Genomic DNA, 17761 nt, shown 5'->3' with positions numbered 1-17761 from the left:
TATTGGTAAATGGTAATGATATTTTATTGCAGGTAGATTGACATGAAGCTGAAAGAACATTCAATTCAAATTTAAAAACAACTGGAAGGAAGAACGACTCTGGCATACAATGACACCCCTTTCTCTATGTGGCAATGAAATATGTTACATTAATTTTTTTTAAAAACAACTGAGTGAAAGAACCTTTGTTTGATGATAAATCAATTTTGGTAAATAAAACATGTTTCAGCTATTTTAAAGTTGATAACAAACAATTTCAAAACCACTAAAAAGTAAAAAAGGTAACAAAATACTCAAAAAAAACTATTTTTAAAAAGTCTATGTATCCCTTTTATTCAGCTAATAGTCCTCCGGAGCCATTAAGCCCATAGAGCAGGAAGTCTATCCTGGTTTCTATAATGTGAAAAGGGGAAAAACAATTAATTGCTACTCTTACATAGGACGTCAGTCTATCGCAAAGTATTTTCCACCAGATATAACAGGCCAAGCTACCCAATCACTGCTGGTGGACAGAGGGGTCAGAAAAGAAAACTCAACTTCATCCGGGATCGATCTCAGTCCCTATGTGTGTTAAGCAAGTGCTCTACCAACTGAGGTATCGAAAACACCCTTTTATTCATCTAATTGAGCATTTATATTTCACTCCTGCCAATTTTAACAACTTTACATAGGATTCACGATTTATGTCTGTATCAATAACATGTGTATAAAAGCAAAACTCCCTTTCTCTCTCTCTCTCTCTCTCTCTCTCTCTCTCTCTCTCTCTCTCTCTCTCTCTCTCTCACACACACACACACACACACACTCTATTTTTCTTACGATACCAATTCATTTCATATGCACATTGGGCATATCTACAATTTCACCATACTCAATGCAATTCATGATGCTGCATTTATAAATGATTAATGGAAGAAAAAAATAAAAATAATGGGCATAGTGGGAAATTACCAATGACTGGTAAATCAGCCCAGCCTCAAGAGTATTTTACTGACTAAATCAGTTTTTAATGGGTCAAAACATTTTTAACTTTATTACTCACTAAAATAAGCATACATCCATATAAACACACAAACAAGCACAAACATTTTTTGAGTTAACTACAGAATTAATATTTTAAGTTATTATTATTATCCATTCAAGTAAAATGTATCAATCATAGGAGTAAAAAAAATAATTAAAAATTAATAACCTCCTGATTTTGTGTCTACAAAATGACAATTAAAAGTGAAATGTGCTACAAATTCAGTCCACAGAATAAAGTTTTAAAAACCCTACAAAACAAGTCGTTATAAACATGAAACAAAAGTAATTTTTGATTGATGATATTATATATTTAAAAAAATTTTAAGTTACCCTCTGACAAAAACGCCCCCCCCCCCCCCCCCTACTCATGTGCATTGCCAGTCATACTCAGTTTAATGGCTCAATAAAATGTGTCCATACATGCAGGTCTGATAACCGAACAAAATTATGGGATTGATTTTTAATATTGTTGTAATAGACAAAATTGTGCATCGATCAGAGTATTTCCATGACAACATTGAGGCCATAACAGTTTGGGGTTATCAGACCTGAAAATAAGTATATATCGATTCAGTAGGTTCATTTGAAGAATAAAAATACCCAACCAATCAGAATCAGAGTAAATGTAAATGCCATTTGATAAATTGCCACTCTTTGTATCATCCAAACAACCCAAAAACTCCCAAAACACTTGCATAATACAGTCACACACTCCAGGTATCTCTCCATATTTCATTTGGCCACTTTCTTCTGTTGTCTCGCTCTATATATGTCGTTGATGGGGGCCATAGGGGTGTTGTTTTCATCCTCCTCATCACTGTTTGCCTCTTGCTTTCTCTTTCTCATTCCACTGGCCAACTCGATGGAATGCCGCGTGCCTGGATCCAGCCGGACGTCTCCATTTTTACCATTCTGAATGCCGACAGGACCTGTGAAACATTTGAATGAAACAACAAGATCACAAACTTGCCAACAAAGAGTTAAAGAATTGGTGACCTTTTTAGTCATTTTGTTTTTTTAAATCCAGAAACAATGAAATCTTATAAGTTCACCAATACAACCTAAAATGTTCCTTTTGAGAGAAATAATAAAAAAACAAAATACAACGAAAAACATCATTTAACAAAAACGTCATAAATTGAAGAATGCATCAAGCTAACAGAGGGCAGGAGGATCTGAATATTATTTGCAACTCAAAATCTGTCCTGCTACAAAATACATTATTCTACATGAATGTGTTAAAATACAAGAGACTCTAACAATTTCATAAACTAATATCACTCTCTGCTCAATTTCATGTAAATTTTCTATAAATAACAATGTGAAATTGAATGTAAGCTTCAATTTAATATACGGAAACAGATAAAATGGACATTTCAGAATTCCCCTTTATCAACAAAACAGGATGAATGAAACAGTACAGATGAATGAGATAATTGAACGCCTCTACCACATTATCTCATTCGTCCGTAGTGTTTCATTCATCCTGTTATGTTGAAAAAGGGGAAACCCGAAACATCCATTTTATCTGTTTTCGTATATTAAATTGAAGCTTACATTCAATTTCACATTGTTATTTATTCCTTCAAGCTTCGAGCAGCAACATTTACATTACCCTGTAAATTTTCTAAAATTTGTGTTGTTTGGAGTCCTCTTGCTTAAAATACTGGTTGGCATGTAAGGTATTATTCATTGAATGATAGAGGTTGATCCTGTCTTGGCTGCCAATCCTCACAGTCCCTTTTTTGTACAACTGGCATTAGACAATGGTTCCAGCTGAAAAGCTTGCTTGACCTCAGAATGTACACATGTCTATGAATCTTCCAGAACCTCAGCGAATGAAGAGGTGCACAAAGCAAGTGCTATAGATATATAATTTGTATAATGCGAGTCCTGAAGTTCCATGGGTTATACTCAACACACCAACAATTTTTTTTTCATCCCATTAAAAAAAAATTACGCCCTTCTGACACAGCATCATAAGATACCGTCGCCAAGGTATTCCATGAAGGAATATAGATAATCCATCAAACAAAAAGTCTGATGTCAACAGGAATTGCCCATGTTGTACAAGTGAGCAAATTGGGGGTTAATAATCTTGCCCAAGAAAAAAAAACGAAAGTGCCTGAAGCGGGGCTCGAACTCGGGACCTTCCAGATCACAGTGCAATGCCACTCGGCCACATCCCATACTCTTTATAATATTACTACTAAAAAATGATTTACCATCTGGTAAGACGACGTTGTGGAAAAAGTCCATGAGTTTATCGGTGATGACATGAGGACCATGGAAACAGTTGGGTGGGGGTATCATTAACATGAGGGAGGCTACAGCAGGTGGTGGGGGAAAAACTCCTCCTGGAACAGGATGGGAACCTGGTGCTGAAATGAAGAAAACGAGGAATAGGAAGCAATTAATATTTAATGAAGTCTTTGTGAGATATGAAAATGAAATATTTGAAAAAAACATGAACCCAGGAATTGGTCTTGTATATGAGGCAATGCCAAATAATCGTTTTTGTGACGTCAGCCGTAAAAATAATCCAATACTATGTTACTTGGAAAAACTAAAGAAAAGATTCGCTATCATCAGTTTATCTGGGCTAAATAATGAAAAATAAACCAAAAACTGACGATCTAGCATCAAAATTATAATAGCAATAGCTTTTTAAAAAGTAAAAACTTTGACAAAGTTGATACTCTGTCCCCACTATTTGAAACTTTGAGAAACTATTTCTGCTATTCTATTGGAGCCAGAGTGTCAGTTTTTGGTTTATTTTACATTATTTAACTAACTGATTAGAAACTGATTAAAACGAATTTTTTCCTTAATTTTTCAAAATAACTTTTCATTGGAGTATCTTTGTGGCGGACATCACAAAAACAACCTTTTGGCATAACCTGGCAAGTAGTTTCTTATATAGTGAGAGTAAAAAAACTTGATCAGCAAATTGACCATTTGGGCATTGCTCATAATCGTAAATTTCACACGAGCATTGGTTCACAGTTATCGGTCGATGACAGAGACCGAAAACACACACAGAAGCAATATTTTAAAAATTATCGAGTCAAAAGTGGAACGATTGAAATGTTTATCAGACTAGTTTCGACAAATTATACAATGACCTTGACGTAATTTTCAAAATTCTATGCTATGTATATAGATTAATTAACCCAGGACTTGTACTATGAGATTAAGTAAAAAAGGTTTCCATGTCACTAGCTTGACACGCATCACAGGAAGAGGTCACATGACCAGTAAGAATGAAAGGTCAATTGAATAATGACTTATTTATATGTAGACTTACGGACAAATACCCTTGGCTTGAAAGGAATCATTTGGTCTACATCTGGTTTGGGGTAGGTGGGCCTACTTGACTGTTTCTCATCCTCAGTGTTGGCTGTCAGCAAAACCTGCTTTGCACTGACAGTCGGCAACTGTAGTACGTGATGCTTTACAAGGTCCTGGGTGAAAATGATGAGGACAAAAAAGGGTTTAACATGAATCAGAGCACAGCCAAGCCATTGGAAAGAAAGAAAACAATTTTAAAATTATCAATTTACACAACCATCATGTTAATCTGGGCCCCTTGTTGGAATTTAATTGTCATCAGTTTCTCTGGATTGAATAATGAAAAAAAAAAATAACCAAAAACCGAGGGTCTCAAACTGGAATGACCTCTAAAGGCGTTAAAATAGAGTAGACAAACTAATAACTTTATCCATACTTTTTCAGATTTTTGGCCATTTCTTTTTATTTAGCCCAGACAAAAACTCCTTAAATCTAGACCATTTCTATAATTAATCAATAACTTATCAAATCGATAGCAATGAAATGGCAGATTCAATGTTAAGTGTATATTTCTAAGATTTTTGATTTTTCATGGAGATTTTCAGCTGTGTGACCAGAGTGCTAATTTTTTCAGCTTCTAATTGTTGTTTTATTCTGTTCCTACTTCTATTCAGGTCGTGTGTGTGTGTATGTATATATATAAGCAATTAATAGGGACGATGACTTTATGTAGTCTGCATTTAGTAAACTTATTAAAGGATGAAACTAAGTGATTACTAAACAATCGCTGATTTAATCATGGGAAACACATGTTTGAAACATAAATAGAATATTAAAAGGGAAAAAGCAACAACAACTATTTAGCCAGATAAAATTGATTATGTTTAACACTCCATGAAATACCATTTTCCCCTTTAATAAAATAGCATTGAAAAATAATAGTTTATGCTTACCCAATAGCCAATAGCCCGAAGTTCATTGTCAGAGCAAGGGAGCAAACCAAGGTATTTGTATCTGTCTATCAGCAAGGCTGTTTCTTTCTCATAAAAATCTTGTATCTGAAAGTGAGTGAAAATAAATGAAATTTTAACTATTGCACTACATGATTGAACAGTATGGGAAACACCTTGATAAAGTGGCCGCACTTGCTTAGGTAAACACTTTTCTAGCAGCCATTTTATCCTCAAAACAAGACAATCATTTGCCAAGTAAATATTAAATCTTGGAGCAAAACAGCCATTAAACTTGTCCAAGGTAACCACTTTTGGAAACAAAACAGCGATTTATCATTAAAATAGCCTCAAGAATGAAATGTATCCAACCTAGTGATTTTACTTTACAGCTTAAGAGACATCTGTGTCCTTGTCAATTAAGAAAATCACAGAAAAACCTTATTGACTATCATAACAATTTCAATTAGAAGTTGTATAAACTAATGGGTTTCTCGTGTACCATAATTAATTTTAAAGCATAACTCTTGGGCACAAATTAAACCATTACAAAAAGAACTTTCATGAAATCAAAGTTCACCTTGTCAATTGTTGTTGATCGTCGCTTTTCGACTTTGATTATACTTGCCAGGTCACCCACTTGAGATTCAAAAGACAGAAACTTGCTCCAGATCTCACTGGAAAAAGAGCAAGAAAATCAAAGAATTTTGTTATTTAGCTTTATAAGCACCTTGTAAAATGTTATAGTGACTGGGAATGTTGTCTTCTTTCCATACTACAAATGGTACAAAGAGTTGTGTTTATTAGAAATGACTGAGAACTTCAGATTCCGCGTAAAAGATACACATATTTCCCATTGCATGGACAAGTGTAAGGTTCATAAGTCTTTGTGTCAATGTGCAATAAAGATGTTCACATTACACAACTTACTGTCTGGCCTTAATCCTGGCTTTCAATATTCAGGAATGTGGCATTTCACCAAAGTGCTAGCCATTATATGCTAATTTAATCATGAGCTACTTCTAATACCTGCTGTTTGGAAATTTAAAAAAAAAAAGCAAATCCCACATGAGATATTGAATTTTCTCAAAGCAATTACAGTTTTCACTTCCAGTGTGAAAGTTTCGATTATAATATCATGGCATAAGTCACATTCTGTCACTAAGACAAACACATGTGTATCAAATGTCTACCAACTGAGCTATTGAGAACCCTCACACGTATATAAATGCTCTAAATGTTTTGTTGTCTTGGAACAAATTTTGAAAAATTGCAAAATTACGGTGTTGAATACAAAATCACTTCGAGTTGCATGACTACTTTCTATCAACAATCACTTACATATATAGTGTGCTATAAAGAATATCTAATACTTACGTAGATTTCTCTGGCAGAAGCTGGTCAGATGATAATACTCTCTCAAATAAAACTCTTGTGTTGTTGTCCTCTGGTGAAAAATAAAACATTGGATAATTAGGTTTATGAAGATCATTAATCTGGTATTACAATCACTACTGTTAAAGAAACAAATGACACTTTAAAAATCATAATTTGATCAGAAAATGATGAGGAAGCTGTTTTTGGGAGGAACAGCAACAGAAGGGAAAAACCAAATGAAAGCAAGCAAAATGATAGGCGACTCGTTTTTCCAAGCCACAACTACTCTCACTTAATTTTTAATTCTACGAAAAAAGTTACAAGGATCTTAGGTAGCACCAAACCGTTTTTGTTTATTTGTTTTGAGAGATTAATTGATGGAAAGTAAATGGCTAATGAGAAAACTAGCAAAAAGTCTTACCGTTCATGTGTGACATAAAATCAATGTAGCAGGCTGCATACTCGGGACTGTCACCGAACTTCTTCAAACCCAATTCAAAGATTTTCAGTGCAATGTTCTTTTCCTAGAGAATTAAAAAAAGAAGAGTGTTAAGGTTTGATCATTAAAAATGTAGGAATAAAATCAAACTCTCTAACAGTTTGGTCATGAAATCAACATCAGGGATGAGACAATTTTAAACTTCATTTAAGTTAAATCATATCTTATTTTACGTTTACGAGGTTATCTTTTGATTGTGGAATGGTTAGATTCTCTAAAACCATAACCAAAAATTTGATTGCCTCTGATTATACATATGAAATGAAATGACATTTTTTTTAAAAATGAACACGTCAAGGCCTAGACAATCAGTTGGAGGTTTACATGTTTGAATATATGTGATTTGAAACCATGACAGAATTAATTTAATGCTATAAAGAATGCAGAAATTATTAAGAAATAACATGTTTTGAATGCATTTGTCTTTAAAATTTAAATTATTGGTTTAATACTGTTTTTAACATGTTATTTTATGGTTTGTTCGAATATTTTCAACATTTTTGGTCATCCTCACTCTATCTCTGTCTGTAATCTACTAATTTCAAACACAATGCAATACTATTAAGCATGATAATAAAAATAAATGAAGTGGGTGAGTGTTAATCATGAATGAGGGTTTAAAGGATGCATAGAAGAAGGAAGGGATAGTGGTTGGAATCTACGATTTGAGCTGGAACCTCATATCTAACTCACCTTGCTACAATAGTATTCCATCAAGGATGCAGCCACAAACACGTGGTAATCTGATCTTTTGTCCTCTCTGGCAGATTTGAAAACTAATCGGGCTGATTTGATGCCTTCTGCTCGTCTTGCAAATTTCATATACTGTATGTAAGCCTGGAAGTAAAAGTGAAAACATTACATGATAAATATGAGAACATTTTTTTTTTATTCAACGTGCTCCCTGCCTTACATTTGTTATAATGTAATGTCATTATATAATATGCAATAATACAGAGGGCATAATCCACAAATCACTACTGTAAGCCACTACACATACAAAGACAATGGGTAACACAAAAAGCAAAAGTTACTACTCAAAAGCCTGCCTAAAACACATTTTGTCCAAGTCTGAACAGGAGATTAGCATAAAAGCAATCATACGGCCAATGAATCCAGAGTTTAATCCAATTTCTGTGAATTAGTTTATTTGTTTTTAACGGTTTTACGGCACTTGCGACACATTTAGATCATTTCAGGAGATGAGAATTACAATTAAAAGCACACAAGAAAAAGTAAGACAAAGAGGACTGGTTTGAATAGGGAACAAATGTAGATTCCAAGAGCACACTATCAGTGTACTTAGTCTGAGATCACCTAAAAGTCTCATCCTGGCACAAGCACAGGCCCCCACTAAGAGGAATACACTCAAATGTTTTGATCACTGTCTGCAATACAGACATATTGCACAACCGTTAGATAGTGATTGTAAGTGTTGGTCTTTTCATTGGACATTAAGTTGGCCAACCAGCCATTGCATTAAGGTTCACTGTTGGATGAAAGTGAATGGTTTCGGGATGAGAACTATGGGAGCCAAATCTCTATATTTTACCAGGTGTTCAAGTCCAGAGTCAACAATTTCTGTATTCAGAATTTCCGGCTTACAAATACAATAAGAGAACCAAAAAATGATAAATAAAAGAAAATGACACATACATAAATTTGAGTGATCAACTTTTCACCTCCAAATCAAACCTGTTTTTTAATATCAAAATTTTAAAATAATAACAGCACTAGATCATGCCTTCATTAACAATGCTGATCTAATAGAGAACTTACCAAAGTTGGATTAATGTCCTCTACTTCTAGGAACTTCTTGTAGATTTGATGAACCTTGTCGAATTTCATTCTCCCCTGTTGTGAAGAGTCCAAATATAATATTAATAACATTGAAAACAATTCATTTTGTTAGTTGGAGACCGGCTCCAGACTGACTAGAGGACATGCATATCAAACAGTTTCCTCTATCAAGATCAAATGCCCACCTCAAATCTGTCTACCCGTCTTCTATTAGACTTTGAAATTGTCTGTTATCTGATGCAGTGGAATATGACAGCCCTGATTTTTTTATATCCTTTGGTCTCACTGTGTATTTAGTAACATCCTCAAACACCAAAAATTCATTATATGACTTGCTCAACAATCTTTCATTAATTTCAATTTTGTTTTCTAATCTAGATTAAAATGATATATAGTTCAGTGCTTATACTTGAGGTTTCTACATAACAAAGAAGAAGAAGAGAGTTTTATTCACTTCGCATTTGTTTGGGCATCAAAGACTCTCATACAGGAGACAACTGTATAACAAATATAATTTGGAGTGTTCAATAACGTGCTTAGATATTTTCAGTGAAGAAGAAAAAGTATTCATTTACTTCGCATAAGCAGAACTGTGAACGACTATTATTAAAAAAGAGAGAGAGAGAGAGAGAGAGAGAGAGAGAGAGAGAGAGAGAGAGAGAGAGAGAGAGAGAGAGAGAGAGAGAGAGAGAGAGAGAGAGAGAGAGAGAGAGAGAGAGAGAGAGAGAGAGAGAGAGAGAGAGAGAGAGAGAGAGAGAGAGAGAGAGAGAGAGAGAGAGAGAGAGAGAGAGAGAGAGTATGCATAGAGAAAAGTTATAAATCAAGAAGGGACAAGAGAGAAAGAGATCAGCAGTATGCAAAAGATCATAAGGAGACAATGTTACAATATAAGGGAGTGTATAGGAGATATTTCAGTAGAGAAAAAGATCTGTACTGCTTAATGCAGACGGAAAGATATTCTGGTGAAGCATGAGAGAGAGGAGAGAGAGAGAAGAAGAGAGAGAGAGGAGAGAGAGAGAGAGAGAGAGAGAGAGAGAGAGAGAGATAGAGAGAGGAGAGAGACGAGAGAGAGAGAGAGAGAGTAAGAAGAGAGGTAGAGAGAGAGTAGAGAGAGAGAGAGAGATGAGAGGAGAGAGAGAGAGTATGCATAGAGAAAAGTTATAAATCAAGAAGGGACCTACCTCCTCAAAATCAGCATATGCAAAATAGATAAGCATGTTTTTCTTCATAAGGGAGTTGATAGCTCTTTCATAAATGGCTGCTGCTTCATCGGCAAAGATTTTCCCTGCTGCTTGGTCCTATGGGATGTGGAGTCAAAGAAAATTTAAAAAAAAATTAAATATAACAAAATAATAGGTAAAAGATCAAAGAGATAACGATTAAGATATATTTTAATATAAGTAATATTAGTATTAGCTTTAGACACAGATCATAACTATTATATTAACTAAAAATGTAGAAAACGCCATTTGTTATACTTTGATTATATATACAAAAGAAGAAAACAAAAGCTCATAGGTCTCAGAATTTCAGTGGGAAGCACCAAGCAAATTAGACTATCATGAGAATTATGGTAAAAATAAAGTTAGTACTTAGAGGTATGAAAATGATTTATAAAAAGTCAACACAAGTTTCTTGACTGAAAGAGATTTTTGTATGTTAGTCTCCAGTCACGGCGATATAGCTGTATAACTAAACAATCTCTGAGAAATCAGAATTCACAAAGTCAATGCTTGGTAGACAAGTGGGTCCGAAAAACATTCTAATGACATATTTAGCAGCCTACTAGCATTAACAAAAGGTAATGAATAGAAAGAATGAAACTGACGTCACTCAGCTCTTTGTTATTGTTTTTAGCCAGCCATTTTTATGAGCTGTTTTCACTCAAATGTATCAATCAGACTATAAACGTTTACACATAGTTTTGTGTGTTTGTATGTTATATCCAGCTGGCGGATGGTATGAGTTTATTATAGTATCAATACAAGCCAATATTCCTGAAATCTCTTTCCTGAAACATCGCAAAATTCACTTACCCCCTTTTCTATGAGGATTTTACTGGACTGGTCTAAGTAAGAAGCAGCCTCAAACCAGATATCAGGATGGTGACCCAGACAAAGCAAGCACTGCTCATATGCAAACATTACTGGAGGTGAGAAAAATGATCAGTTGGTGACTTTGTCCACACTACTTAAATCATAATAGAGATTATGTATTGTTGTGACAATTTAAAAATAAAACCCAAGGGGAGTCGCATGAATAAACTAAAAAAATAAAAGAGAAAAAAAAAAGAAAGATTCCACACCAGTCTATTGGTCTATGACTAGCACTTTAGCAATTGAGCTATTAATATCACCCCCCCCCCCCCCCCAAAAAAAAAAAAAAAAATTAAATAAAACAACAAAAAAAAACTGAGAACAATCTAAAACCAAAACTATACTTAAGATAATAAAATTAAAAGTTACAAACCTCTCTTAGTAACGATGGCTTGTTCTTCTGTCCTCAGTGGATTCTTCTTTTCCCATGAGATATATTTCTTCCATAATTCAACCTGAATAAGAAAATTGAGTATAAACCATGAATAAAAGCCTATAATTATAATCAAAGTTGGCATGACATAATGCTTAAATTGGTGTTAGAAACTGCCATATATGAGACATGAAATTAGTACATAAATACAACTCTTCTTTCCTATTTTGATATGAGGCAGTTGGACAAAGAATACCACAGGTATGTTCTTTGCTAAAATCAGAAAGGCCTGGCAATTTTTCTTGTTAAGACCATAGATGAAAACACTTTGTACAAAGCTTCTTTTTAACAAATGGTATCACCCTTAAATCATAGAACAGGATACATATCAATCTCGCTGCCCCTTACCTGTTACTGTTAACAACCAATACTTTCATCTTAAAAAACCCAAAAAACTACAACTCACCAACATTGACCAAGATCGGTATGAAAAAAAAAAATTATCTGGAGAAAGGGCATCCTTCATACCAAATTCATCAAATGTGATTGCAAAAGAAGAGACGTCATCTAATGTAATAAAATGACATCCTCAAATACAGATGTATGTATTTTTGTTGCTTAATTTTTTTTTAAATACTCTATTTCATATCTCTTTTATTGAGATAAGAACTCATTATTCTGAACCATGATTGTGACACACGGTATCAATTAATAACAAATATATTTATATGTAATCATAGATAATAACCTGTTTAAGCTCGTGGTAAGTGTTTTGGGGTGGAACGGAGGGAGAATTCTTATCCAGACCCCTTGTGGCGACCTCATACTCTTTAGAAACTCTCCTGGCACTCATGTACTCTCTGCTGCGATCGTCAATCATTTTCTTGGCTATCAATTGATTGATGCTCTAGGGAGAACAACATACCAGACATAAAAATTATTAAAGTATTAATCAATATCAAAATTCTTTCCCTTTCCTTTTTCATAAGTTAAAAAGCAATAATTGGGAGACGAATGACGAATGAAACTGAAAGGTACTAAACTAGGACTGCTAATTGAATTTCTTAAGAACTCCAATAATTGCTTTAACTAACCCAAGTTAGTTCATTTCTGATTCTGAAAAATCAGAATATCAGTCATCATTTAATAAAACAGCCTTTAGAGCACGACTCCTGTAAAATTTGAAAATGTTAGGTTTGAATCATCAGTGAAAAGTTTATAAAGTGTCTAGGCTTGGCAGGGCTTCTCCAACTGTTTTTCAAAGATTATTAATATTAATAAAGGTACATTAATGAAAGCACAAGAAACATTAAAGACAACAGCAAGTGGGCTCCATAATCATTTTTTTAAAAACTTTTAAAATCATATTGGTACATCCTCATAATAAATTGTAACTGTATGTCGGGTGATTCAACTTACATTTTCATAGGCTGTGTAGTCTTTCCAAAGGACCTCAATATTGATCATTGGGTTGGTGACCCCTCTCTGGTAAACTTTCCTCACAGCAGTGATTCGCTGATTTTCTGCATATGATCCAACAGCTTCCCTGTTTCAATGAGTTGAGAGAAAGAAGAACAAAAAAAAAAAAAAAAAAAAAAATTAGACATAATTTGTTCAACACAATTTAACCACACCAACTATCATTTCCAAGAGATGTACTGCCTAAGCGAATATGCCACTTGTAAAAATTATTCTATTTTTAAAAGAAAAAAAAAATTGTGGGAACCAACAAGTGTAAGAACCTTTTAAGTATCAACATCCTAAAGGTGACTGGATCAGAAAAAAAAAAGTAAACATATGGGCACCTCTTTTGACTCAAGTGAATGTAAAAATATATTTAGTCATGGCAGGTCGTTGTAGATCTGTCTCATTCATACGGTACAAATAAAGTTCACAAAAAAATTAATATCAAATGAGATACTTACACAGATTTTAGAAAATGGATGTATTCTGACCATATTTGAAAGGACATAATATCCATGCCTATCTTCTCCAGAGCAAAATCATAAGCCTGGGCCATTTTTTCTCTATACAGAGTGAGAAAAAAAATAAAAATTAAAGAAACTAAACATAAAAATAACCAATCATTTTTTATAATCATAATCATAAATCATAGTAATTGAGCGATCAAAACCAAAATTACATGTGGTGACAACACATAAAACTAAGGTTGTTTATTCAATCCTTTGTTGAACATTATTCCAATCAAATTCTGACATAAACATATAAAGCATCGGCATCTAAGATTAACATTATATAAAATTCTCAATAGGGCTACTTAGCCGAATGTTTTATATATAAATATAAAATGACAATTATCAGATTCTGACAATTTAAAAGTAAAGCAAGCAAAGCAACAAATTACATCTCATGCATAATCAATTATTCAGAGATTTATAAAGTGTTACCGATAAGATGGCAAGCTTCCTTTAGTTTCCTTAATGTAGTTGAGATAGAGTCTCCACAGTTCGATGTTGAGCACCTTGATGAGGCAGCGCTGGAAAAGCTGTGCATCCGAGAAGGAGTTTTGTCATTGTCAAGAGTTGCATGATGACAAGTCCATTGAAGATGATGTCAATTATTTGATGTCAAATCAAAACAAAACAAACATACTCATTGATGAATAAAACGAAAATTTCTCCATTTCATTTGGTGATTAAATTTGTGAAAATATGAATCATAAATCATCCAATAATAAAATCAGAAAAAAAAAATGGAATTCAAAGACACATAGTAAGTTTAGCACACTTACTTTATTGCATTTGGGTCATAAATCAAATTTCATAATATTTTTAGTTTTTCGAATATAATTTTTAAAATAATGACGAGATCATTTCCCACAAAACTTCAACATCTTTTAAATATTTGAACCAACACTCGATTCATATTTCTTCATAATTTTATTTGATAAATCATTTGTTAACAAATTGAACAATCTAAACGGTATAAAAAACACACACACAAAATATACACATGATGGCACAGTATATCTTTAACAGTATGACATGACAAAAGAAAGGTAATTCAATTACGATGTGATAATTTCTTTTCATGAAAATGATTTGAAAAATGGTCGTGATGATGAAGACAGATGATTCAAAATAGAACAAAATGATATGTCACAACATTTCATTCTCACATAACACCGTTACTTAATTGGAATAAGCAACAAGAGGGAACTCTCAAGAGACCAAGCAACAAATCGTTTTGGTCTGGTCAATATCAATTATCAATAGCATCCCTATTAAATTAAAAGCTCTTTATTTTGGCAAAATGGGCTAGAGTTCTCAATGTAAATGTAACTATTCGCTCTGGTTCTGTCTGAAAGTTCCATCACCTCACTAAGCTTCTCCTTCCATCAAATGGACACTAATAATTGTTTAAAATTTGAACTCTTATTTTTTTTTTTCAATCTTCAATTTGAAAACTTTGACAGCTTCGTAGGAGGGATTGATGGGTAAAGGGAATCGAGACGAAGACTAAGACGTTACAACAACAAAACAAATCTTTCAGACATGACATATAAAAATTACTTAAGGTTCAACAACTTGTAGAAATCATTTTTAATATTGAAATTTATTTAATAAGGATAACAAAACACATTCACTGACCTTTTCAACTCTCTCAAAGTTCTTTAGTTTAAGCTGAAACAAAATGCATCAGAAAACACGTTAACATACATAATAAATTCTTATGAAGAAGCAATTCGCGATCTTTGATGCTCCTCTGAAACAAAGATCATTAAACTTGATGTGGTACAAATTCGATAAATTAAATCTGGACAAACTGATCAAACGTGTTGTAAGAATTTATTTGACATTTCAACAAAAATGGATGATGATGGATGACCCAATGAACAGATTATCTCTACTCTTGAAAATATCTTTAATTATGATAACGTTGTTTTGAATGACAATCAATTCCAGTCTATTAACACTCTCACTGACTTCAAAATCCTCTGGATCCATTCTCATATAAAGGAACAACCCCCGAACAACCTTTCTTGCTTTTTGAGCTGTCAGTTGAGTCAGCTTGATATTTAGATGAAGTGCTGCAACCCATCAATCTTATTCAGTAAACTTGAAATAAAACATTCCTATCCACAAGTTTCATTTTGTGTAAAGCTCATTCTTCAAATAATATGAATCATCTACTGCAGTGGAATCTGCATAGTCAACACTCTTAAAATCAGTCTCTGCTTAAAGTCATCACGAAATTGTTTGTTCTTTACTTAAGTGTTTCATTGATAATGGATAAAGTCAACCAATCTTTCTGATCCGAAAGTGTTGGCTTTATCAGTATTCCAAGGTAGCTTTTTTCAACCTCCCTTTGCTGATCTAAAGAGACCAACAACACATCACCTGCCACAGACAATACTCAGTAAATAATCTGTGTGGTACTACAACTATAGTCTAAGCACAAATTGGACCTGATGATCAAAAAATAAATTTGTGTAGAGTATCTTGAATTCGGTTATTGACATGGCCTGACACTCATTAAAATACTGAGAGTCATGGAAAGAACAAAACTTGTCATTTTTGAAACATCAGATAAGATTGGGCATTTGCATGAGCAAGAAATAGTTAAGCTCATGAAAATTTTAAACCACAAATTGAGCAAATTACAGTAATGTTTTCAAGAACGCAGTACACAATTTTATCAAGATTTAACAAGATCTCGTCCCTTGTTACCAAACAACATGAAAATTGCACCAACATAAACTAGAAAGAATTGATTGACGCCCTCGACGATCTGAGAATAGACATTCTGACAAAAGCCTTTAATGTCATATACGAAAAGGGTGAATTGCCTAATGTCTTAAGACAATCGGTATTCATTACCATACCCAAAAAACAAGGAACTATTGACTGTGACCAACACAGAACAATCAGCATAATGAGCCAGTCCACAAAAATTATATTAAGAATACTTATGAAAAGAATGAGGAGCAAGATCTCTCTAGAGATAAGTGACGAGCAGCTTGGTTTTGTTAAAGAAAAGGGTATGGTAAATGCAATCTTTACATTGAAAACATTAATGAACGGTCAATCGAAAACCAAAAATCACTTTATCTATGCTTCATTGATTATTCCAAAGCTTTTGATTCAGTGCAGCATGAAACGCTATTCAAAATCTTAGAAAAGATCGGTGTAGACAGTAAAGACCTTCGACTTGTGAAGAACTTATACTGGAATCAAACAGCGTGTGTCAAACTGGATAGTGAAACATCCAACTTTTTTAACACATATAGTGAAATAATATTCAAAGGAATTGAAGATAATGAAAGGCGTTGTCGTTGGAGGGCAGAATATGAATAGCATAAGATACGCAGACGATGGTCCTCTGATGGCATACTCTACAGAACATGTGCAGTTTTAGATATACTGGTGTGCAAAAATGAAGAGATGGGCCTGAAACTAAATGTTAAGAAAGCCGAATGCATGGTGGTCTCAAAGAATGCAGAGACGCCATTTAAAATTTGGCTCACAGGAGTTTCAGACACCACTCGTAGGAATTTCAATGCCGAAAGAGGAATTTCCGCACACAAGAAAAAGGAATTGGAATGGTATTTGGCATTGTGTACACATATTGTATAGTTCTAAATAGATAACTGAATTATATTATGATACATAAACACATTGCCAAATACAATCCTAAAATTTCCTTATTTCAAATGAAGTAAAGCGCCAAAAGCTAATGGTAGAGATTGTAGTACTGGTGGTAGTGAGGATGATGTGGTGTTGGTGGTTGTAGTAATAGTGGTAGTGATGATGAAGATGTGACAGTGGTTGTTGTTGTAGTAGTAGTGGTAGTGATGATATGGTGGTGGTGGTGGTTGTAGTAGTAGTGGTAGTGGTGATATGGTGTTGGTGGCGGTTGAAGTAGTAGTTGTAATGATGATAGTGGTTGTAGTAGTTGTGATGATAATGATGTGGTGGTGGTTGTAGTAGTGGTAGTAGTGACGTTGACGTGGTGGTGATGGTGGTTGTAGTACAAATGGTAGTGATGATGTGGTAGTGGTGGTTGTAGCAGTAGTGGTAGTGATGATGATGTGGTGGTGGTTGTAGTAGTAGTGGTAGTGATGATGATGTGGTGGTGGTTGTAGTAGTAGTGGTAGTGGTAGTGATGATGATGTGGTGGAGGTTGTAGTAGTGGTGGTAGTGATGATGATGTGGTGGTGGTTGTAGTAGTGCTGGTAGTGATGATGATGTGGTGGTGGTGGTTGTAGTAGTAGTGGTAGTGATGATGATGATGTAGTGGTGGTTGTAGTAGTAGTAGTAGTAGTTGTTGTAGTGATGATGATGGTGGTTGCAGTAGTGGATGTAATGATGACGATGTGGTCGTGGTG

The 17761-nt window shown here is 34.0% G+C and overlaps 1 protein-coding gene across 1 annotated transcript in view; it reads right to left on the bottom strand.

Annotated features, from left to right (window-relative positions):
• LOC144968057 (cleavage stimulation factor subunit 3-like) overlaps nt 1-17761 on the bottom strand; it is a 29873-nt gene continuing 12112 nt past the window's right edge. The window contains exons 4-20 of the mRNA XM_078906026.1: nt 15024-15056; nt 13821-13918; nt 13338-13439; nt 12832-12958; nt 12161-12319; nt 11413-11494; nt 10980-11089; nt 10125-10241; nt 8923-8997; nt 7837-7980; nt 7066-7168; nt 6645-6714; nt 5848-5944; nt 5271-5375; nt 4334-4490; nt 3252-3407; nt 1-1955 (exon numbers count right to left, since the gene is read on the bottom strand). Of these exons, the coding sequence (XP_078762152.1) occupies nt 1759-1955; nt 3252-3407; nt 4334-4490; nt 5271-5375; nt 5848-5944; nt 6645-6714; nt 7066-7168; nt 7837-7980; nt 8923-8997; nt 10125-10241; nt 10980-11089; nt 11413-11494; nt 12161-12319; nt 12832-12958; nt 13338-13439; nt 13821-13918; nt 15024-15056 (1932 nt within the window). The 3' untranslated portion in view covers nt 1-1758. The remainder of the gene's footprint in view (nt 1956-3251; nt 3408-4333; nt 4491-5270; nt 5376-5847; nt 5945-6644; nt 6715-7065; nt 7169-7836; nt 7981-8922; nt 8998-10124; nt 10242-10979; nt 11090-11412; nt 11495-12160; nt 12320-12831; nt 12959-13337; nt 13440-13820; nt 13919-15023; nt 15057-17761) is intronic.

This window comes from Berghia stephanieae, chromosome 3, assembly GCF_034508935.2.
Source record: "Berghia stephanieae isolate SIO BIC M18660-M18661 chromosome 3, UCSD_Bste_1.3, whole genome shotgun sequence".
In the NCBI taxonomy this organism is placed as follows: domain Eukaryota; kingdom Metazoa; phylum Mollusca; class Gastropoda; order Nudibranchia; family Aeolidiidae; genus Berghia; species Berghia stephanieae.
The sequence above is the reverse complement of the archived record's forward strand: the minus strand, read 5'-3'. Positions and strand labels throughout refer to the sequence as shown.